Here is a 23,031-nt window from a genome sequence, read left to right as displayed (position 1 = left end):
CAGTTCGGGTGATGAAGTTAATGCTGTTCCACTTTATTAAAATTTCCTGGTTTAAAATAACGCAAAGGTTGTTTCTACCGGTCTCTCCTTGGGACAGACGAAGCTGGGGAGCAATGCCTTTCTGGAAGGTGTCATTTCAGGAATGTCAGAAGCGGTTATCTCCAAGATAGGCGGTTTGGATCTCTGAAATTTGTAGGTGCCCGAGGCCGTGTGTGTCCTTCAGCAGAGAGAAAACGGAGGAACAGCAAATGAACCTCATTTGCATCTTTTTTGTCCCCAAACAATTCATCTTTGGCAATCTTCTTTACCTTATTCTTTTTCATTTTTCTAATGTTTCAAGCTTTTCCCCCTTAGGCCATAGGAATGATCTTTGTGGCTTAAAACTTAAAATTGTTCTCAGTTGACTGCTTGGTTTGGGTGCAGTTTTTGTCCATTCAGCAAGGTGCACCTAAAAGGTTCTGAATTTACCCCGTGTCGTAGGAAGCTCACTGTGTATATGTACAGATGCTAAGATCCCAGTAGTGTCATTAACATATTCATAATTGTTGTCATCACCATCACCTCTGCTTCCACTATCACTGCCTCCACCACGAACACCGTCATCATGACCAAGATCACCACCACTGCCATCATCACCTCCACCGCCCGCCCCCCCCCCCCCCCCCCCACCAGAATAACTTGCTTCCAACCAGTGTTGGAAGTAGAATGAAAATTCAGGTCTGTCTGGGTATACGTCTTATGCACTTATTCACTAAACTCTATTGCCTCCATCCCAGTCTTTTCCTCCGTAAGTTTGCATTTATCTCTAGAGATTTGCCAAATTCTAGAGCTTCTTCTTTTGTTACTTTACCCTGCAAAGAAAGGAAATTTAGCTCAAGAGGGATTTTGTACAGTGATGTGGCTCCCTACATCTGTGGCATCATTTTGGTGAGGTACAGAATCTTGCTAAAGAAGAAGTTAAAATTGAAAAAAAAAATACTTTTCAAGTTTTAAATACTTATCCTCTCCTTATCCTATAAAGGTAGCTGAGGGTTTATCCTATGATACAGTATAAGCCTCCACCAAGCCCCTCTGCCTTCTCCATTTCCTTGCACTGCTGATTAATCCAAGGGTTGAGATAATATTGTCAACCAGTATTGATCTAGATGACTCTACCATTCATCTTGTGTCATTTTCTTAGGGTCTTACTGGTCCAGATGGATATGGACATCCGGGAAGAAAAGGAAAAAAGGTGAGGGTTATCTTACAGGGTATTCTGAACTAACTACTACGGTGATTTGTTTTTAATTTTACTAGAATAAGTCTTTATTATCCAAGTGGTATGCCAGAAATGGTTTCTAAATGCTGCTTATGACATGTTATAGCTGCCAGAGTTCCCTCCTTAAAAAATAAAAGCTGATTTTGTTACTGCCTTATTTAAAACTTGAACTCCTTTCCTCACCTTCCACCTATGCCAGATATTTCCACCCCAGCCAGGAACTTCCCTAATTTCCTGTCTTTGCAAACACTCTTGACTCTATTTAGGCATGTCCTTACACACCTCCCTCCTTTGGACTTTTTTCACACATTTTCTCAGATCAACTCACGTATCAACTTTTCCTTGTGGAACCCTTCTTGGACTCCCCCATGGAAAGATTTGGTTGTCCTATACTCTGTGTTCCTCACGCACATTGGTCATGTTTCTATAGTAGCCCCTTTCTATTGAGGTTATATTGAGGTTTATCCCTACATATCTGGCTACCTCCCAGTTTGTGAATTTGACAGTCGATTGCACCTTATTCAATTTCGTATTGCTTGAATGAGCCTGGCACAGAGTAGGTACTCAGTAAGTATATTTGAATATTTCTACTCTCATAAGGATATGGTATTTTAACATGTAGTTAATGGGTTACTGACAGGTTTTTAAGAATGGAAATCACATGAAGACTGTTGAACAAATCAAATGTCAATAGCCACAGTTATTCTGAGTGCTTCAGTCTGCGAGTTACCATTTATTGTTTCACAACATAAGAAATCACTAGGATGTTTAGTGATGCCCAGCTACTTAACCCTGCAATTGTCTTGTTTCCCTGGATGACACTGTTGCCATTTTATTGATCAGGACATTGCCCTTAGTATAATTAATGTGTATACATGCCCAAAACATAGTAGGCTCTTAGTAAATACCTGCGCAATGACGAACCATGGGTGCCTTGGCGATCATCTAGTTCAGCCTTTTTGATTTATAGATACGAAAATTGAGACGTAGAGAAATGGAGTGATTTGCTGATGGTCACACAGCTGCTTAGAGACAGAGCTGAGTGTAGAAGCTAGCCCATTGGAGCTCCACCCTGGCAAATTAAGTCTTTCTTCTCTAGGGGAGAGTTTGCATAGCAGGGGAATTCTGGGTAGAATTCAAATGTCCAGTTTTTCAAAGTTTATTTTATTTATTTTGACAGACAGAGAGAGTGCACACGAGCTGGGAGGGCGCAGAGAGAGAGAGAGAGAGAGAGAGAGAGAGAGAGAATCCCAAGCCGGCTCCACGCTGTCAGCGCAGGGCTGGATATGGGGCTCGATGTCACGAGCCGTGAGATTATGACCCGAGTCAGGTGATTAACTGGCTGACCCACCCAGGCCCCCCTCAAATGTTCACGTTTTAAGCCACATACCAGCCCTGGTACTACATTCAAAGCAGCCTATGCTTATTGTGGTATGGCTAACATCATGGATTCAGTCCACATTGCATGGGTTTTTCCTGGCAAGGCTTCATGACCTCACTTTAAATAGCCCTATTGCTGCTTGGCCAGCTGGCTACCATTCCCTTCTCTGTTCATTTTCCTCTCTGAATCAATTGATTCATCCCTGCTCCCTTCTCCTCAGACTTCCAAGACCTGCTTTCTCTCCCACGTTTTCAGCAGGTGATTGTGCTTCTTGTTTCATTAATTAAATAGGAGCAGTGAGCAGAGAACCTCTACATACATCTGCCACTGCGTAGGCCAGCCTCTGTACCCTGCCTTCCCTCCTCCTGCTGTGGATAAGAGTCCATGCCCTTGTCTAAGACTGATCTCTTCTCTCATGGGCTGCACTCTGTTCCCCTTTTGCTTCCTTCCTGGGTCCTTTCCCTTCTGCAGTTCCCTTCTGTAATGTTTTTCCCTCTCCACAGATCATTCCTGTCAGTATACAAAGAAGTGGGAATATCACCCCTCCCACAAGCAAACAGACAATAAAAAAAACACTCATTTAACTACACAGTACCATTGTCCCTTTCCTCTCTGGAAAAATTCTTTGAAAGAGTAGGTCTAGATCTGTGGTTCTCACCCAGGGGTGATTTTACCCTCTAGGAGATGTTCTGGTTGTCACGCCAGGGGAGGGGATGCAAATGGCACCTAGTGAGTAGAGACCAGAGATAATATTTTTCATCCTACAAAACACAGGACAGCCCCTCACAACAAAGAAGAATGGTCAGGTCGAAAATGTTAGTAGTGCCGAGGTTGAGAAACTCCACTTTCTTTCCTCTGGTTCTCTCTAACTGGTGACAATTGAGCCTTCACCCCTCGGCTCTGCCCGCGCAACGACTAAACACCTTTAGTCAAGGTGAAACCCACGGTGCTGAATCCATTGGTCACTTCTCTGCCCACGTCATACTCCACGTCTCAGCAGAATTTGACAAAGGGGATCAGGAGCTTATTCTTGAAACCTTTCCTCTCTCATCGTCCAGACCAGCCCACTCACTTGTTTTTTGCTGACTGCTCTTTCTCAGTTTCTTTGGAATGTTCTTGACCTCTAAATATTAGAAAACTCAGGGATCTATCTTTCTACTTCTCTTACTTCCCTCTTTACTCACTTCTCAGGTGACCTTATCCAGTTAAATAGCATCAAGTATCATCTATCCTGTGATCTCCAGTGTATTTCTCCAGCTTGGACCATACTCTTAAACGTCTAAATATGTTTCCACCTTAAAATTGGCATGTTCCCAAACAGCCTCCTCCTCCTCCTTCCTTCTTCTTCTTTTGTTTGTTAACCTTTGATTCTGGAAAAATTCAAACACGTGTACAAGTGGAGAGACTAATATAATGACACCTATCCCCATGTACCCATCACCTAGCTCAAAGAATAAAAAACCTCGACCAATTTAATGTTTTTTTTTATGTATTCCACGACACATATATCTTTATCCCAATTATCTTGAAGCAAATCCCAGATATCATATATTCCATGAATAAATATTTCAAGTTGCATCTCTAAAAAATTCTTTAAAAACATAACCACAGGGGCATCTGGGTGGCTCAGTCTGTCAAGCGTCTGACCCTTGATCTCAGCTCAGGTCTTTCTTGATCTCAGGGCCATGAGTTCAAGCTCCGTGTTGTGCCCCACATTAGGTGTGCAGCCTACTCAAAAAACTAGTAAAATAAAATAACAACAATACATTGTCAACCAAAGAATTAACACTAATCCTTTAATTTCATCAAACATCCGGTCAGCCAAAACAATTGCCCTGACAACCTGCCTCTCCTCCAGCCTTCCCCATCTCAGGGAGTGGAGCCTCCCTCCTGCCGATTGCTCAAGGCAGACATTTCCCCATCTTTAACAAATGTCTGTCTCTCACCCCCTATATTTAATCCATCAACAAATAATGGTGAGTCCACCCTCCAAATACGTGCAGCCTCTCATCACCTCTCACCACCACCGCTGCCACCCTCTGGGCCAAGACAGCATGATTTCCACCTGGATTACTGCAGTGGCCACCTAAATGTTCTCCCCGCTTCTACTCTTGCCTCATCTAGTTAGTCCTCCATGTAGCAGCCAGAGCCCTATTTTTTTTAATTTTATTTTGTATTTTAAATATTTTATTTTCAAGTAAACTCTACACCCAACATGGGACTTGAACTTGCAACCCCAAGATCAAGAGTCACATGCTATACTGACTGAGCCAGTCAGGTACCCCCAGAGCCATCTTTTAAATGCATAGTTAGATCACTCAAAGTCCAGCTATGCCTTCTGATGTCATTCAGAATTAACCCCACTATAAACATGGCCTACAGGATTCTATATAATCTGGCCCCTCTGTGAACTCTCTGACATTATCTTCGCCTCCTCCCCTCCCCCTATTCTGCTTCCGTGTTCCTCAAACACAGCACAGGTTCATATTCTTGCCTCAGGATTCTTCATACACTCTTCCCTCTGCTTGGAATGCTCTTTTCCCAGATACCTGTTTGGCTGGCTTTCTTGATTTCTGCTGGTCTTGGCCCAAATGTCACCTTTACCAAAAAGCTTTGTCCGACCACCTCATATAAAATAATGACCCTCTTCCTAACCCCATCCATATCATTCTTTATTCTTTAATCTCCTTTCTGGAATAGCATTTCTCTCTCCCTGACATACTTTTCTTCCTTACTAGCAGTTAAGTTCCATGATAGCAGGGTCTTTGTTCTGTTCAGTGCTGAATTCCCAGTGCTTAGAACAGTGGTTGGCACATAGGTGCTAAATAAATATTTGTTGAATGAACAGTTGCTTTGTAGTGTGCCTTTGATCTGACAATGGGCACCTGCTTCCCACCAGTCTGTTTGGTCCCCTTTCCTTTGGTTTCCATTGGGTCAGACCTCTGGATATTTAGACCAACAGATAAAATTGTTTAAGAAGGAAGTTCCATTGCATAATATATCAAGGAAGTGGAAGAATTTGTAAAAGTCATTTGCAAGTTGTTTCACTTTGAATTATAAAAATAAAATATGGCCACTTGGGAGTAGTTCAAGATAACAACTGTTGCTCTAGTTGTTTTTCCTGGCACCTGTTTTGAGTCTGTTTTCTCAAAATTATAATTTATTCTTTTTCTCGGAGGAATGTGAAAGAAAGACTTAATCACATGACAGTAAACAAGACCTTATCTCTTTTCTGACACTAGGGTGAACCTGGATTTCCTGGCTCTCCTGGTGCACAAGTAAGAAGCTATCTTTTGGGGTCTGGCATCTGGTATGCAGCATGTGTCATTTGTTTGTACTTATTTTTCTTTACACTCAACGCTCTGCTTTTGATTCTGTTAAGGGAGAAGATGGTGACCCGGGCCACCGAGGAGAGAAGGGGGCGAAGGGAGTCAGAGGGAGGAGGGTAAGAACCAAGGGAATTTCCCAAGATCTGTAGAGGCCCACATGACACCGCTCACAGGAGCAGATTTCTATTGACTTAATGGACTTAGCAGGAAGGCCATTGTCCCCCTAAGTCAGTGCATATTCCACACCTCCCTTGGGCTACCCCACTCTCCCACTTAATACCACTCTCACTTACCTTATAAATGCAAATGCGACTCATCAAACCATAATAACAGAAAATCTAAGTTGGAGTTTCAGTTACACAATATCAATATCTATGTGAAGTCTAGATATCATTCAGAAGGGCATTGTTTTAGCTGCAGAGTAAACACTGATGTTTCTTCAAGATTCTTCCAAGCCTTAAATTTTTCTTTTTTAATTTAGGACTAGAATCTCAAGAATATGGCTGCCATCTTGGTGGACTTTGAGCCATGTTTTCACTGTGCTTTGTAGAGTCTACCATTAAAAATCCATTCCTTCAGGATGTAAAGACTCAATATTGAAAAGCTGCCATCACTGGTGGCTCTATTCAGAAAGAGTAATCTTGTGGATATCTAAAACCCTGGTAGTGTTTAGCTGATAGACATTAGAGAGCAAGGCTTTTTGGAAAAGGACACGACTAATGTTCAGTGCAGAAGAGAGGAAAAAGAATATTTATTATCTAAGCACTCAATAAGTGGTATTTTCACACATTGGCAAGGACATAAAGAAAAATTTGATCTATGTCTAACTTGGTTTGCTGCTGGCTAATATTGCCCTGCTCAGCTAAACTTATCTCTCTGGTTTCAAATAAAAAAAGATAAAGCATCAATTACACGCAGATAATGCTGTGTCAGTTCAAATACCTGTAAGACAAGCAGTGAGCTAAGCTCAGCTCATACCTTTTTTCAGACTCCAAAGACCAGAAGGTGGTGAAAGAAGTTTTCCTTTCTCTTGTTGCCAGGCCCTCAATGTGTATTTCCTGCATTCTTTTAATTATACGACCTGGAATCTCAACTGGGTATTGAGTCAATTTGGACTCAATTGTGTGTCTGTATGTATGTCCGCATGTTGGCTTGGATTAGGTATGTAGGGGGCAATTTAGATGGCTCCCATAATGAGCCCCCTCCTTTTCTAGTCTTGGTGTCTCACTCCATTGATACAGTTCATAAACTAACTTGTCCATAGCAGACTCATGGGACCTTAGAAATAATGACAGCTTGGTATCTTAAAATGGGTCTGATGGTTTTAATCAAGTTGTATTCAAGAGGAGAAGCTTATTCCTTTGGTTTGGCTATTTTTAGGGTAATGCTGGCTTTCCTGGATTTATTGGAACTCCAGGTGACCAAGGCCCTCCAGGACCAGTGGTAACATTGACTCTTCTTTCTATTTTCAACCCCTGGGTAAAAGTAAATGAGAATTTGCAAAGAGCTATCTTAATGAAGAAATGAACATTTAGGATGCACTAGAGGATGTATATAGGGAATGGGCCAGATTTGCTTTAGAGGACATCAACTGATACAGTATATTTATTCGGTATATATTTTTTACCTGAACATGGGGAAGATATTAGAGTGGCTGGAGATTTATAAACATGTCTAAATACATAATACATAAAACTCACTGGACAGTGAGTTTATCAATGCAAACAAGGTGAGTAACAACATTATGCAAACACTAGAAGGAAATCCTAACAAAATATGACATTTATACAATCTTAACTAAACTAACAATGTTGCTGGTCCACAAATATTTTTAAAATTGCCTGGGAGTTCATCTGGTATGAAAGGAAAGACTTTGGGGCTCTTGTCACTTTGTGCCACACCTTATCCTATGAGGCTAGGCTGTCATTTCGTGAGGGATGGTGTAGTGAGTGAGTCCTGGGTTGAACCTGGTGGTTTCACTGCATTTACCATTCACTGTAGAGCAGCAACAAAGTCATAGAATCAAAAATCTTAGAAGCAGAAGGACTGGACATGGCCATTTACAGTTGAGAAAACAAAGGCTGAGAAGATTATAGTTATCTGCCCGAGATGACAAGTTACTACCTTGCAGAATCTAAATAGAAGCAAGGGTCCTTCGACTCCCAGAGTAGCTGCAGTAAGGCTTATCTGTTCTGAGGGTTTCCAGGGATGACTTGTGCAGCACAAGAGCAGAGATGGGGTGTCAGTGAGTAGCCTGAGGAGAAGGGATAGGGAATGAGGTCTGCTTTACAATTGTCTATGAATGGTCCTGAGATCTTGAAAGGTCTTTTCCTGAATTGGATCCTATACTGTGGTTTGGTCACAAGATGACCTGACCTTCTAAAGGTCCTTATGTACCATAATCCTGGATATCCTGGATTCTGAGGTCTGGGCCACACCTCCTACACACTCCAACTTTCTTCCTTAAGGAGTCAGAATTTCAGGGCCAGGAGTAAAGGGCAGAAAGTGGGCTATACTGTGGTAGCTTTCTCAGAATCTCTTGCCAACTCTGGAGAATAATATTTTGTACCTCAGAATCTTGCATTTTAAACTCATATCTGTTCTTTCCAGGGCATCAAGGGTGCCAAAGGTTTGGTAGATGTGATGGTACGTGAACATTTTAATTCTAAGCCTTATCCTTTTTAGCATACAAAGCTTTCCATTTTCACCAAATAGAAATCTATGAAGATTCTTTAGTTTCTCCTCTTGTAAATTATTTTAGTACTTTAAGTTGATCTATAAACTTTACTCAGAGATGTTAGAATCACATCAGTGAAAAGAGTCGGATAATATTTTAAATTGTGGAAGGAATTTGGTTGTTTTTGAGTACTTCAGGTGGAAGGAAAGACTTTGAGGCTACTACCCCTGTGCTATATGCCTTGTTGTAAAGTTTAAAAGTTGCTTATAAAGTACTTATAAGCCAACATATAGTATAGTACAGGTCTTCGTGTCTCGTGACACACCTGAAAACAATCTCAGAAGCTATGATGGCTTTTTATCTCACAAGTACAAAAATACTACTTTGTGGGGGAAGGAAGTGGGAACAAATGAGAATCAAGAAGTAATGGGGTCAAGGGATGAACAGAACAGAGGGGAGAGATCAAAGGAACACAGCAGAATTCTAGGGGAGGTGTGAGGGGCCCGTGTCTTGGCAGTTATTCTAATGAACTGTTCCAAGAATTGCTGACATAGAGATCCAAGAATTAAAGGCATTTCTTTGCCTTTTATGCCAAGATTTCTGGATTGAAACTTCTTCAAAATCAGATTTGATTCCACTGCTTTGTGAGGCAGATAAAAAAATAAAGAATTCCCCTTATTTACCTATCTCTAATAATACGAACACTGTGTTGTATATAAAATATATTTTAAATGTTTTTAAATATCTGCTGTGTCTAGAAGTATAACTTCTGGATAGTTTCATGTGCTGTAACAATTTTTTGGTTTTCGATTATAGCTTAAAAAGCTTCAGAAAGGCACTGATAACACACATATAACATTTCTAAGTCCTGGGGTTAAGAAGGAATATGCTTCACATTAAATACCTTTTACTTTTCTCTCTTTTTCCATCTTTCTAGCAATCTTGTGAAATCATTGACTTAATACAAGAAAACTGCCGTAAGTTTTTTGGGAAAAGGCTCAAATGGGGGCCAGTGGTGAGAAGTTGGAATGGGTCATGGATCAGGGACTTAAGTCACCTGTGGATTCGTCTCACATGAAAAGCTCTTATCAGTTAATGTATTTGGCTCAGTCTCCCCTGGGGCAAGTAATCTTCATGAATGTGGTCTCAGAAATGAAGTGGTTAAAAGGCATGCCATCTCAACGGTGGAGAAAAATTCTCTTGTAACATGGCCCCTCCTGAAATGCACTGGCAATTGCATACCTACGTGTCTGCATCTTGGTGCTTCTTATAACAAAACAAGTTCAGAGAAGCCTTGTTATTTTTATCCCATCCATTTAAACAAGAGGGATCACCAGTGAGCCTTCAATAAGAAATGTGTCTTTTTAAATTTACATTTATGTTTTAAAAATGGAATTGCAAATGATCGGATCTTAATGTTTTGTCACATTCCCAGATTGGAATTTACTTAGTGTCTTCAATGTATGCCAGGATATTTGCATCCTGTAACATGTACTTTTCCCTATTCACTAGCAATAGGGAGAGAATGTTGACTTGGCAGAGTGCTTAATTTAGGTGCTTGGGTTTTCTCCACATACACCCGGCCCTCCTTATTCAAACTCTAAATTCTGTCCATTCCCTTTCAGTTTCTGGTCCAGGAGATTCTGGGGTCCTCTTTCCTAGAAATCATAAAGAATAATACTATAATTTTGACCCCAAAGGGAGAACGTCAGAGCTGACCATGTCAAAAATTAAAACCCCTTTATATTGAAGAGCACCGTGAGGTCAAAAGCACACAGAAAAATGGGGGGAAATATATGCAGTGTAAGCAATGGACCCAAGCAAAGGACCTATCTTTTTAACTCTGTCAGGTCAAAGTATATACAGTTGGTCCTACTGAATCATTTTCACCTACAGGCACAGAAAGTTCATATTTGTTAAGCCTGATGTAAAAAACTCTTGGATTGAAAATGGGAGAAAAGACACGAATGAATGGAAGATTCGGAGAAGAAAAAAATACAAACAAACAATAAACCTGTAAAAATGTTTGACCTCCCAAGAGGTCAAAGAATACAAGTGAAAATGAGATACTCTTTTTGTTTCTCAAATTGGAAATACTTTTGAGATGAGAAAAAATTCTCTACCTAAATTTGGGAAATGTATAAAAGTACACACTGCGGGTAGGAGTGTCAGTTGGTACAACCTTTCTGAAGAGCAATTGGACACTGCATATCAAAAGCCACAATTATAGACATATTATAGGACCATGATTGGACAGAGATGCACAGATACATGTATAAACGCGCTCATCACAAAGGGATGTTGGTGGGAGTATCATGAGACATCTATAGTAGACGAGGTGATACTGCTCTAAACATATGGATGAGAAGAATAGATGTTAATCATATATTAAGTGAAAAAAGATTCAACATAGGACATATACTAAGGTCCGAGTTTTATAAAACTAAATTAACAATTAAATATACATACACATGCATATACATTATAGATTAAAGGTAATTTTAATTTTTGGTTTTCTGATATTTTCCATAAAACATATTACTTGTGCATACACACTTATACATAATACATGGTATATGATATATATACATATATATATAGTATATTATACTTAGTTTTAGATATGTGTGTATATGTGTACGTGTGTGTATATATATATAGTTTCAGAATATCTCAGTGTATTAGGTTTAAGTTCAGTACAGAGCGACCTCAGTGCTCAATAGCAATGACACAAGTGTATTTCTCAGATCAAAGCCAGGAAGTGGCCAGTCCAGGGTTGATACAGAGCTCCACAGTATTCAGGGACTCAGGGTCTTTATAGTTTCTTGCCTTGCCATTAGGGTAAGGGGGCCCTGTTTCCCAAGTGCCCTCAAGGTCCAAGATGTCTATCAAGCTTTAGCTGGTAGGAAAAGGAAGGGAAAAGGGAATAATATCTTTTTGAAATTGTTTCTACCATTTCTCTTATTCTATTACTCAGAACTTAGTAAGATAGCTCCCCCTCTGGGAAATGCCATCTTTGTGCCAGGCAGCCATATGCCCAGAGACTGGGATCTACTGCTATAGAAAAAAGGAAGAATGGATATTGGGGAGCAAATAGGCCAGAGAGAAGTTCACTGCTTGAATTTCTCAGAGGAGATGGTTTTTTCATATTAAAGCACTCAGCTGGAAAACATACCACTGCCTATATAAACTAACAATGTCTTGTGTTTTCTCCAAAACAATTTCCCTTCCAGCTTGCTCAACAGGTACGTAATAGATCTTCTTTTTCACTTGGATCTCAAACTTCACCTGTTCAGAGGCATTACAGAAAATCTTAAATCTGTGTATCCTTTGTGTCAAGGTGTTTCCAAATGCCCCGTGTTCCCTAGCGAAGTGGTCTTTGCCTTGGACATGTCAAATGACGTCTCCCACTCGGATTTTGAGAGAATGAGAAACATTCTATTATCCCTACTGATGAAGATGGATATAAGTGAAAGTAACTGCCCAACAGGTGCCCGAGTGGCTATTGTTTCGTACAGCTCCAAAACAGACTACCTGACTCGCTTCTCAGACTACAAGGGGAAGCCTGCGCTCCTGCAGGCGGTCAGGAGAATCCCCTTGCAAGGGTCAACTGGCAGCAGGAGCCTTGGGGAAGCCATGAGGTTTGTGGCAAGACATGTTTTCAAACGTGTGCGCTCTGGCCTTCTTATGAGGAAGGTGGCTGTGTTCTTCCAGGTGGGCTGGGCCCATGATACAGATACCATCAACACTGCCATTTTGGAACTCAGTGCGCTGGATATCACCCCTGCGGTCATCACCTTCACAAGAGAGCACAACCTCCCAGATGCCCTGTTGGTAAGTAGGGGAGTTGCTCGGGGGCAAGCGTTAGTACCTGCTTCTTACTCCTCCACTGAGGACCACATGAGGAGTGAGAGTTTTTCAGAGGAAGGGATTCCCTAGAAATTGATGTGTATGCGCGGGAAAGGGTGGTCCTCAGTATGGACTCTGCTCCTAGTGTTACCACTAGTACCAACGGGCCATCTTTTAGTACTTATTCTGTGCCATGTGCCTCACAATATTAACTTATTTAATATCTCCAAAGCTCTATGAGGTGGGTATTCCTGTATGTCTCCATTTCAGAGATAAGAAAACTAAGGCTTAAAGAAGTTAAGTGTTCCATCAAAGGTCAAATAGCTAATATCTAGTTAGTAGCAGACTGATATCTGTCTTCAGAGCCTATGCTTATCTACTATGCTAAATTGCATCATGAGGGTCTATAGAATGTGGTTTTCTCCCTCCTTCCCTTCCTCCCTTCCTTCCTTCCTTCCTTCCTTTCTTCCTTCCTCTCTTCCTCCCTCCCTCCCTCTCTCACCCTTCCTTCTTTTCTTTTTTCTTTCTTTCTTTCTTTCTTTCTTTCTTTCTTTCTTTCTTTCTTTCTCTCTCTCTCTCTCTCTCTCTCTCTCTCTCTCTCTCTCTCTCTCTCTCTTTCTTTCTTTCTTTCTTTCTTTCTAAAATATATGCCCATATAGCAAAATGGGTAAAGTGCATTAATTTAAAATACACAGCTGAATGGATTTTTATAAATGTTTAAACCTTCGTGACCAAGACGTGGTTCAAGATATTGAACACTCTCAGCATCCAATCAGTTTTCCCAAACCATACACTCCCCAGAGGCACTGCTCTTGCGTCTTCTATCACAGTCAAACAAGGAGTTGGGGTAGTTCCAAACCTTCACGTCATTTGAATCCTATAGCATGTAATCTTTTGTATCTGGCTTTTTCCACTCAACATAATATCTGTTCTCTTTGTTTATCTATGTTGTGTATATAGGTAACCTGTTCTTTGTTACTGCTGTTCTGAACTATTTTGAGTGTGTATATACACCACAATTTATTTACCTATTCTCCAGAGTTGGCTTTTCTAACTGAAGCCCACATAACACATTTCATGGAATATAAGGGATGATCTATCAAAATAAAGAGTGATTCTCTATTAAGAGACACCAGGATGCTTATGAATGTCATACTGAACCATGTGACATTGCCAATATTCAACTGTGTTGGACCAACAAAATTGGAATTATCATATGGTTCAACCTACTAGCTAATTAATTTGGCTGTGCTAGCCCATTTAATTTTCTCTTAAGCAGAAATGGTAGGTGAGGGATATTATTATTATAGCTGTGAATATGCTCCTAAGAATCACTAGGTAAAATTGTGACAGCTTACAGGCTATTGGACTGCATACCTTGGGATTTGAGAAACAAAGTGAAAATGCAGAAGCTAAGTTCCTTGTTTGCTGTTACATCCCTCTTGCCCACCAGGATGTGTGGACAGGGATGGGTTGGCGAGGCAGGGTGTAAACAAATAACAGGTAAAATCAGAGCACTTTTATCAATAATGAGGTGCATTTGGAAAAGTCTCTTCATCTCTCTGGGTCTCATTTTGCTTAGCTCTAAAATGGAGAGAGGGTCACAAATGAATGTGATCTAGCTCTCTTACAGGTATAATGATCTATTTTCCAAAAAGCATTTCCCTAACATTTGGAGAGTGATCCTTGGGGTACAGTTATGTCCCCCAAATGCCCATCACTGTTCTTCTCTGACAGGGGATCCTGGGAAGACAGTGTTGGGATCTGATGTAGAGATGATTTTGGTTAGGATGTTCTTGCCCTCTTAGTTGCTTTGGGTTCCAGGTAAAAGAATGTAATGGTATGTGAAAAGAATTTGCCAGCTTCAATATACTCGAACCTCAGCTCTGTCGTTTCTGTCTGCTCTCCTTTCTATTTCTTGGACGTATTCTTGCCCCAGGATGCTGGAAACCAATTCTGTTTCTTACGCGTAGCAATGTAGAAATGTTACATGGTGTTAAATGGCACTTGCCAGCTCAAATATAATGGATGACCTCATTTCTGGTGACACTAGTAAGGGGAGAAATTGTAAAAATAAAAATGCCCTTCTCAGGACCTGTCAGAAAATTCTCATTTCTTCATAACTGGGCATATTGTAGCCCTTACCCTCCCCCCCCTACTCTGTGTGTTATGCTTAGGGGGATCCTATTAGGAGAGTAGGAATATCCTATAATTTGTCTTTACAATTATCTGTCAGAGGAATCTCTGACTATCTGTGGGTTTTTTTGTTTGTTTGTTTTTGTTTTTGTTTTGTTTTGTTTTGTTTTGTTTTTTTGTCTTTCACCTCTATGTTATTTTATTTCACAGAACAATGCTTACATGCTTCTTCTGGAAAAATGATGGTTGTTCAATTTGAAACAATTATATTAACAGATGCCCTAATTTCTTGTTCCATTTAAACATGCTCAAGGCTGTAGGACATATTGAAAAGACTTTTTAAAGCCATCCACTGGGTCATCTTAGCTCTAAATAAAAGTGTGTAGGGGCACCTGCATGGCTCAGTTGGTTAAGCATCTGACTTCAGCTCAGGTCATGATCTCACAGTCCGTGAGTTTGAGCCCCACGTCAGGCTCTGTGCTGACAGCTCAGAGCCTGGAGCCTGCTTCGGATTCTGTGTCTCCCTTTCTCTCCGCCCCTCCCCCATTTGTTCTCTCTCTCTCTCAAAAATAAACACAAAAAAATTTAAAAAGTTTTTTAAATCCAACTTCCATTTCTACCACTGTAATGGAAATGATGGGCAAATGGCTACATTCCTAGCCCCCCCTGCATTTAGATGTAGCTATTTGTGTCTTCTACAATGGACTTAAATACAATATCTCAAATGACAAAAGATATTTAATATAAAAGCAGAAAAAAGCTTTAATAAAAAGACACAAAAATTAAGTTTAAAAAGTTATTCTCTGAAATAGATTCATAAAATAGATAAATTACTAGGTAACCTATCAAGAAAACAAAACAGCTTCCAGTCCAAGATGGCAGTGCAGAAAGATTCTGAACACAACTTCTCTATGAACACACAGATCCACTTATAGAGCAATTCCTCTTGAAGAACTGAGGGCTGACTGAACAGCTTCTGCACATCGAAAGAGACACTACAGAGGGAAAGGCAAGAGAGACGCTGACATGGCAATGAAGGGAACTTCACCTTTGATGTTGAACTGCAGTGGGGAAGGCTATGTGGAGGGAACCCTGAACAGACTTGTCTGCCCTGAGGCACAGAAAAAAAAGCCACAATCTAAAAGGACACCTAGAATATAAAGAAGCCATGGGGCGCCTGGGTGGCTCAGTTGGTAAAGCGTCTGACTTCGGCTCAGGCCATGATCTCACAGTCCATGAGTTTGAGCCCCATGCCAGGCTCTGTGCTGACAGCTCACAGCCTGGAGCCTGCTTTGGATTCTGTGTCTCCCTCTCTTTCTGCTCGTCACTCCCTTTGCTCACGCTCTCTGTCTCTCACAAAAATAAACAAACATCAAAAGTTTTGTAGCCTTGGACTATTTGTGCCTGATCCCATTTTTTTCTTGGTCTTATTTTTTAAATTTATGTAAATTCAAGTTAGTTAACATATAATGTAGTATTGGTTTCAGGAGTAGAATGTAGTGATCCATCACTTACATATACCACACAGTGCTCATTCCAACAAGTGTCCTCCCTAATGCCCATCACCCATCTAGCCCCTCTCCTCCCCTCCAGTAACCCTCAGTTTGTTTTCTGTGTTTAAGAGTCTCTTATGGTTTCTTCACTTTCTGTTTTCATTTTATTCTATGTTTGTTGTTATTTTATATTTATATAAAATATTTTTATATATTTTATATACATAAATATTTATTTTATAGATTTTATAACAAATATAAGTTCATATATTATATATAAATATTTATATAATATTTATATTTATTGTTATTTTATATTTTATTTTTATTATTTATTTTTATTTTAATGTTGATTTAATTTTGAGAGAGAGACCGCGCAAGCAGGGGAGGGGCAGAGAGAGAGGGAAACAGAATCCCAAGCAGAATCCAGGCTCAACGTGGAGCCTGACACGGGTCTCAATCTCACAAACTGTGAGATCACAACCTGAGCCAAAATCAAGAGCTGGACTCTCAACTGACTGAGCCACCTAGGCGCCCCTATCTTATCTTATTTTTCCTTCCGTTCTCTGATGTTCATCTGTTTTGTTTCTTAAATTCCACATATGGGTGAGATCATATGATATTTGTCTTTCTCTGACTGACTTATTTCGCTTAGCATAATACCCTCTAGTTTGATCCACGTTGTTGCAAATGACAAGATTTTATTCTTTTTGATCGCCAAGGAATTGTATATATGTATATACCACTTCTTCTTTATCCATTTGTCTGTTGATGGACATTTGGGCTCTTTCCATAACATGGATACTGTTGATAGTGCTGCTATAAACACTGGGGTGCATGGGCCCCTTCGAATCAGCATCTGTGTATCCTTTGGATAAATAAACTAGAAGTGTAATTTCTGGGTCATAGGGTAGTTCTGTTTTTAATCTTTTGACCTCCGTATGGTTTTCCACAGTGGCTGCACCAGTTTACATTCCCACCAGCAGTGCAAAAGTGTTCCCCCTTCACTGCATACTTGCCAACATCTGTTATTTCTTGGGTTGTTGATTTTAGCTATTCTGACAGGGGTGAGGTGGTATATCATTGTGGTTTTTATTTGTATCTCCCTGATGATGAGTGATGTTGAGCATCTTTTCATGTCTCTGTTAGCCATATGGATGTCTTCTTTGGAAAAGTGTTACTTCATGACTTCTGCCCATTTCTTTACCAGATTATTTGTTTTGTGGGTGTTGAGTTTGATAAATTCCTTATAGATACTAACGTTTTATCTGATATGTCATTTGCAAATATCTTCCCCCATTCCATCAGTTGCCTTTTAGTTTTGTTGATTATTTCCTTCACTGTGTAGAAGCTTTTTTATCTTGATGAAGTCCCAATAGTTCATTTTTGCTATGTTCTCCTTGCCTCTGGAGACATGTCTGGTAAGAAGTTGCTGCGGCCGATGTCAAAGAGATTGTTGCCTGTTCTCCCCTCTAGGATTTTGATGGTTTCCTATCTCACATTTAGGTCTTTCATCCATTTTGAGTTTAGTTTGTGTATGGTGTAAGAGAGTGGTCCAGGTCCATTCTTCTGCATGTCACTGTCCAGTTTTCCTAACACCATTTGCTGAAGAGACAGTCTTTTTTCCATTGGATATTCTTTCCTGCTTTGTTGAACATTAGCTGACCATATGTTTGTGGGTCTATTTCTGGGTTCTCTATTCTGTTGCATTGATCTATGCATCTGTTTTTGTGCCAGTACCATACTGTCTTGATGATTACAGCCTTGTAATACAGCTTGAGGTCCAGAAATGTGATGCCTCCAGCTTTGGTTTTCTTTTTCAACATTACTTTGGTTATTTGAGGCCTTTTCTGGTTCCACACACATTTTAGGATTGATTGTTCTAGCTCTGTGCAGAATGGTGATGTTATTGTGATACGGATTGCATTGAATGTGTAGATTTCTTTGGGTAGTATAGACATTTTAACAATGTTTGTTCTTCCAATCCCTGAGCATGGAATATTTTTCATTTCTTTGTGTCTTCTTCAATTTCTGTCACAAAATTTCTATAGCTTTCAGAATACAAATCTTTTACCTTTTTGGTTAGGTTTATTTATAGTTACCTTATAGTTTTTGGTGCAATTATAAATGGGATTGATTCCTCGATTTTGCTTTCTGCTGCTTCATTATTGGTGTATAGAAAGGCAAATGATTTCTGTACATTGACTTTATATTCACCAACTTTCTGAATTCATGTAGGAGTTCTGGCAGTTTTTTGATGGAGTCTTTTGGGTATCCCACACAAAGTATCATGTCATCTGTGAAGAATGAAAGTTTCACTTCTTCCTTGTATGCCTTTTATTTCTTTGCATTGTCTGATTGCTGAGGCTAGGACTTCCAGTGCTATGTTGAACAGTGGTGAGAGTGGACATCCCTGTCGTGTTCCTGACTTTAGGGAGAAAGCTGTCAGTTTTTCCTCCATTGAAGATGATAGTAGTTGTGGGTCGTCTGTATATGGCCTTTATGATCCTGAGGTATGTTCCTTCTGTCTCTATTTTCCTGAGGGTTTTTATCTAGAAAGGATGCTGTATTTTGTCAAATGTTTTTTTCTGCATCTATTGAGAGGATCATGTGGTTCTTATTCTTTTTTAAATTAATGTGGTGTATCACATTGATAGATTTGCAGATATTGAGCCACCCCCTGCATCCCAGGAATAAATCCCACTTGATTGTGGTTAATAACTCTTAAAATATTGTTGCATTAGATTGGCTAGTAATGTGTTGAGAATTTTTGCATCCACGTTAATTGGGATATTGGTCTATAATTCTTATTTTAGTGGGTCTTTGGTTTTGGAATCAAGGTAATGCAGGCCTCATATAATTGTTTGGAAAATTTCCTTCCATTTCTATTTTATGGAACAGCTTCAAAAGATTAGGTATTGGCTCTTCTTTAAATCTTTGCTAGAATTCCCCTGGGAAGCCATGCAGCCCTGGACTCTTGTTGGGAGATTTTTGTTTACTGAATCGATATCTTTACTGGTTAGAGGTCTGTTCAAATTTTCTATTTCTTCTTGTTTCAGTTTTGGTAGTTTATATGTTTCTAGGAATTTATCCATTTCTTCCAGAGTGCCCAATTATTGGCATATAATTGCCCATAATATTCTCTTTTTATTGTTTGTATTTCTGCAATGCTGTTTGTCATCTCTCCTCCTTCATTTGTTATTTATTTGGGTCCTTTCCTCTTTATTTTTGATCAATCTGGCTAGGGGTTTATCAATTTTGTTAATTCTTTCAAGGAACCAGCTGCTAGTTTCATTGATATGTTCTACTCTTTTTTTATTTTTTTGATTTCAGTATTATTGATTTCCCATCTTCTGCTGGTTTGGGGCTTTATTTACTGTTCTTTTTCCAGCTCTTTTAAGTGTAAGTTTAGGTTGTGCATTTGAGACCTTTCTTCCTTTTTAGGAAGGCTTGGATTGCTATATACTTCCCTCTTATGACCACCTTTGTTGCATCCCAAAGATTTGGGATTGTCTTGTTTTCATTTTCATTGGTTTCCATGTACTTTGTAATTTCCTCTTTAATTTCTTGGGTAATCCATCCATTCTTTAGTAGTACGTTCTTCAACCTCCATGTATTTGAGGGCTTTGCAATGTTTTCCTTGTTGTTGATTTCAAGTTCCATAGTGTTGTGATCTGAAAATATGCATGGTATGATCTCGATCTTTAGTGCTTGTTGAGGCTGATTTGTGACTCAGTATGTGATCTATTCCAGAGAATGTTCCACCTGCACTCGAGAAGAATGTGTATTCTGCTGCTTTAGAATGAAATGTTCTGAATGTATCTGTTAAGTCCCATCTGGTCCAGTGTGTCATTCAAAGCCATTGTTTCCTTGTTGATTTGCTGCTTAGATGATCTGTCCATTGTTGTAAATTGGGTGTTAAAGTCCCCTAATATTATGGTATTATTATTATTGATGAGTTTATGTTTGTGATTAACTGATTTATATATTTGGGTGTTTCAAGTTGGGGCATAAATATTTATACTTGTTAGATCTCCTTGGTGGATAGATTCCTCCATTATGATATGAGGCCTTTCTTCATATCTTGTTACAGTCTTTGTTTTAAAATCTAGTTTGTCTGATATGATTATGGCTACTCTGTCTTTCTTTTGACGTCCATGAGCAGCATAGATGATCCTCCATCCCCTCACGTTCAATCTGCAGACATCTTTAGGTCTAAAATGAGTCTCTTGTAGGCAGCATATAGGTGGGTCTTGTTTTCTTATCCATACTGATACCCTATGTCTTTTGATTGGAGTATAGTTCATTTACATTCAGTGTGATTATTGAAAGATATGAATTCATTGCCATTGTGTTGCCTGTAGAGTTGGTATTTCTGGTGATGTTCTCTGGTCCTTTCCAGTCCTTGTTGCTTTTGGTCTTGTTTTGTTTTGTTTTGTTTTGTTTTTTCTCCACTCAATGAGTCCTCCTTAAAATTTCTTGCAGGACTGGTTTAGTGGTCACGAACTCCTTCAGTGTTTGTTTGCCTGGGAAATTCTTTATCTCTCCTATTTTGAATGACAGCCTTGCTGGATAAAGAATTATTGGCTGCATATTTTTCCCATTCAGCATGTTGAATATATCCTGCCACTCCTTTCTGGCCTGTCAAGTTCCTGTGGATAGATCTGCTGCCAACCTGATCTGTATTCCCTTGTAGGTTAAGGACTTCTTTCCTTTGCTGCTTTCAAGCTTTTTTCGTTGTTTATGTGTTTTGTAATCTATGATATGCCTTGGTGATGGTCAGTTTTTGTTGAATTTATGGGAGTTCTCTGTGCTTCTTGGATTTTGATGTCTGTGTCCATCCCCAGATTAGAGAAGTTTCCTGCTATAATTTGCTCACATAAACCTTCTGCCCCCTTTTCTCTCTCTTAATCTTCTGGGACTCCTATGATTCAGATGTTATTCCTTTTCAATGGGTCACTGAGTTCTCTAAGTCTTTTTTTTTCCCCTTTCTTTCCCTCTTTTTTTCCTGCTTCATTATTCTCCATAATTTTATCTTTTTTTTTTTTTTTTTGATGTTTATGTATTTTTGCGAAAGAGTGAGCACAAGTGGGAGTGGAGCAGAGAGAGACAGGGAGAGAGAATCCTAAACAGGCTCCATACTGACAGCAGACAGCCTGATGTGGGGCTCAAACTCACAAACATTGAGATCATGACCTGAGCTGAAATCCGGATGCTTAACCAACTGAGTCACCCAGGTGCCCCCATAATTTTTCTTCTATATTGCTGATTCACTGCTCTGCTTCATCCTTCCATGCTGTCACAGCATCCATTCAAGATTGCATCTCGGTTATAGCACTTTTAATTTCAGCCTGACTAGAATTTATTTCTTTTATCTCCACAGAAAGGGATTCTCTGATGTCTTCTATGCTTATTTGAACCCAAGCTAGTATTCTTATAATTGTGGTTTTAAATTCCAGTTCAGACATCTTACCTATTTTGTATTGATTAAATCCCTGGCTGTCATTTTTTCCTGTTCTTTTTTGGGGGGTGGATTTCTCCATCTTGTCATTTTGGGAGGATGAAAAAAAATTAATAAAATTAAATGTAAAATTAAAATTAAAAAATTAAAAAAAAAACCCACAATCAGATAAAGGAAGCTAGATTCAAGGTGTGTTTTGGTCTACTTTTTGAGAGAAGCTTGATAGAAAAGACAAAAGGAAAAAAAAGCTAAAAAATGAAAAAAAAAAGATTTTTTTAAAATAATAAAATAGAATAAAAAATGTGCTGTTTCCAAGAAAGAAAAAGAAACAAAATAAAGAGAAAAAGCAACATAAGCAGAAAAAGAAGCAAGGAAAATGAACAAACAAGCAAACAAAATGAAATCCAATTGAAGCTATATCAAGTTTCCCTTAGAACTAGAACTTTGCAGAGTGGAAGGGATTGTGCTGGTCTTCTTGGGGAGGGTCTTGCTGCTCTAATTCTCAGGCTGACTTGCCCTAGTGGAGATATGCCACTAGGTTGTACAGGTTGGCAGGGCTTGTTGTAAATGGGTCTGTTCACCACTTGATGGCACTGCTTAGCTCACTGGGGTTGATCAGTGAGAGCATGCTAGAGGTGAAAATGGCTTCACCCTACTCTCTAATCTCCAGTGCAGGAATTTTGCACCCTCACGGATGCATGATCAGTCACTCCTCCTTTGTCTCAGGCTGTCCTCAACTCTCTGCCTTTACCCTATCTTTGTCCAAGCTGTCTACCTGCCAGGTGGTGCCTCCATCCAGAGTTTTGTCTCACACAGGGCTATGTTTCAAAACTCCACGCTTTAGCGACTCCTGTGGTTTGGACCTGTGCTGGTCCTCAGGGAGGGTCTTGCTGAGTAATGGCCAGGTGCCACCTTGTCCTGGAAAATGCTCGTGTGATCACTCAGTGGCAGAGGCTCAGAGTTTATGGTAAATCACAACACATAGCTGGCACCAGTGTTTGCTGCACTCTGGTGTCTTTGTTCCAATATGAGTAAATGTGGCAGCTCTCTGGGGTCTGCCAGGACTTTTACCCATGGCGTGGCCATATTGTCTCTACCAAATACACTCTAGCCAAAGGAACTGCTTCTCTGTGGGGCATATGGGCCCCTCAGACTAAACTGTCTGCTCCTAGGGAGCATTTCTGCTGCCCCTGCATTTCTGCTGGAGCACCACCAGGCATTGAGCTGCAAACCTTCAGACTCTGTCCTTCACTGTTTATAGAAAATTGGCAGTATTGAAACCCTCTCCTTTTTCCCCATCAGTGGCTTTGGGGAACAGTTTTCTTGTCCAGTCCTCTGTATTTTCACTCTTTCTCTCTCGCTTTCTCTCCAGCTACTTTCAGGGGGAGTGCTTTTCTTGTAGGATCCAATGCACTGCACTCTATACCCCTTTCTCTTTCTTTCTCTG

General features: G+C 39.9%; 1 protein-coding gene across 2 annotated transcripts in view; it reads left to right on the top strand.

Annotated features, from left to right (window-relative positions):
- Window positions 1–23,031, top strand: part of LOC132683079 (collagen alpha-4(VI) chain-like) — a 117,164-nt gene that overhangs the window by 72,101 nt on the left and 22,032 nt on the right. For both annotated transcript variants that reach the window (XM_060638650.3, XM_060638651.3), the window contains exons 25-32: window positions 1,181–1,231; window positions 5,882–5,917; window positions 6,022–6,084; window positions 7,349–7,411; window positions 8,579–8,614; window positions 9,583–9,622; window positions 11,879–11,890; window positions 11,986–12,479. In XM_060638650.3, coding sequence (XP_060494633.3) covers window positions 1,181–1,231; window positions 5,882–5,917; window positions 6,022–6,084; window positions 7,349–7,411; window positions 8,579–8,614; window positions 9,583–9,622; window positions 11,879–11,890; window positions 11,986–12,479 — 795 coding nt within the window. The remainder of the gene's footprint in view (window positions 1–1,180; window positions 1,232–5,881; window positions 5,918–6,021; window positions 6,085–7,348; window positions 7,412–8,578; window positions 8,615–9,582; window positions 9,623–11,878; window positions 11,891–11,985; window positions 12,480–23,031) is intronic.

This window comes from Panthera onca, chromosome C2, assembly GCF_046562875.1.
Source record: "Panthera onca isolate mPanOnc1 chromosome C2, mPanOnc1 haplotype 2, whole genome shotgun sequence".
Lineage (NCBI taxonomy): Eukaryota > Metazoa > Chordata > Mammalia > Carnivora > Felidae > Panthera > Panthera onca.
This window is presented reverse-complemented; position numbering and strand designations above follow the sequence as displayed.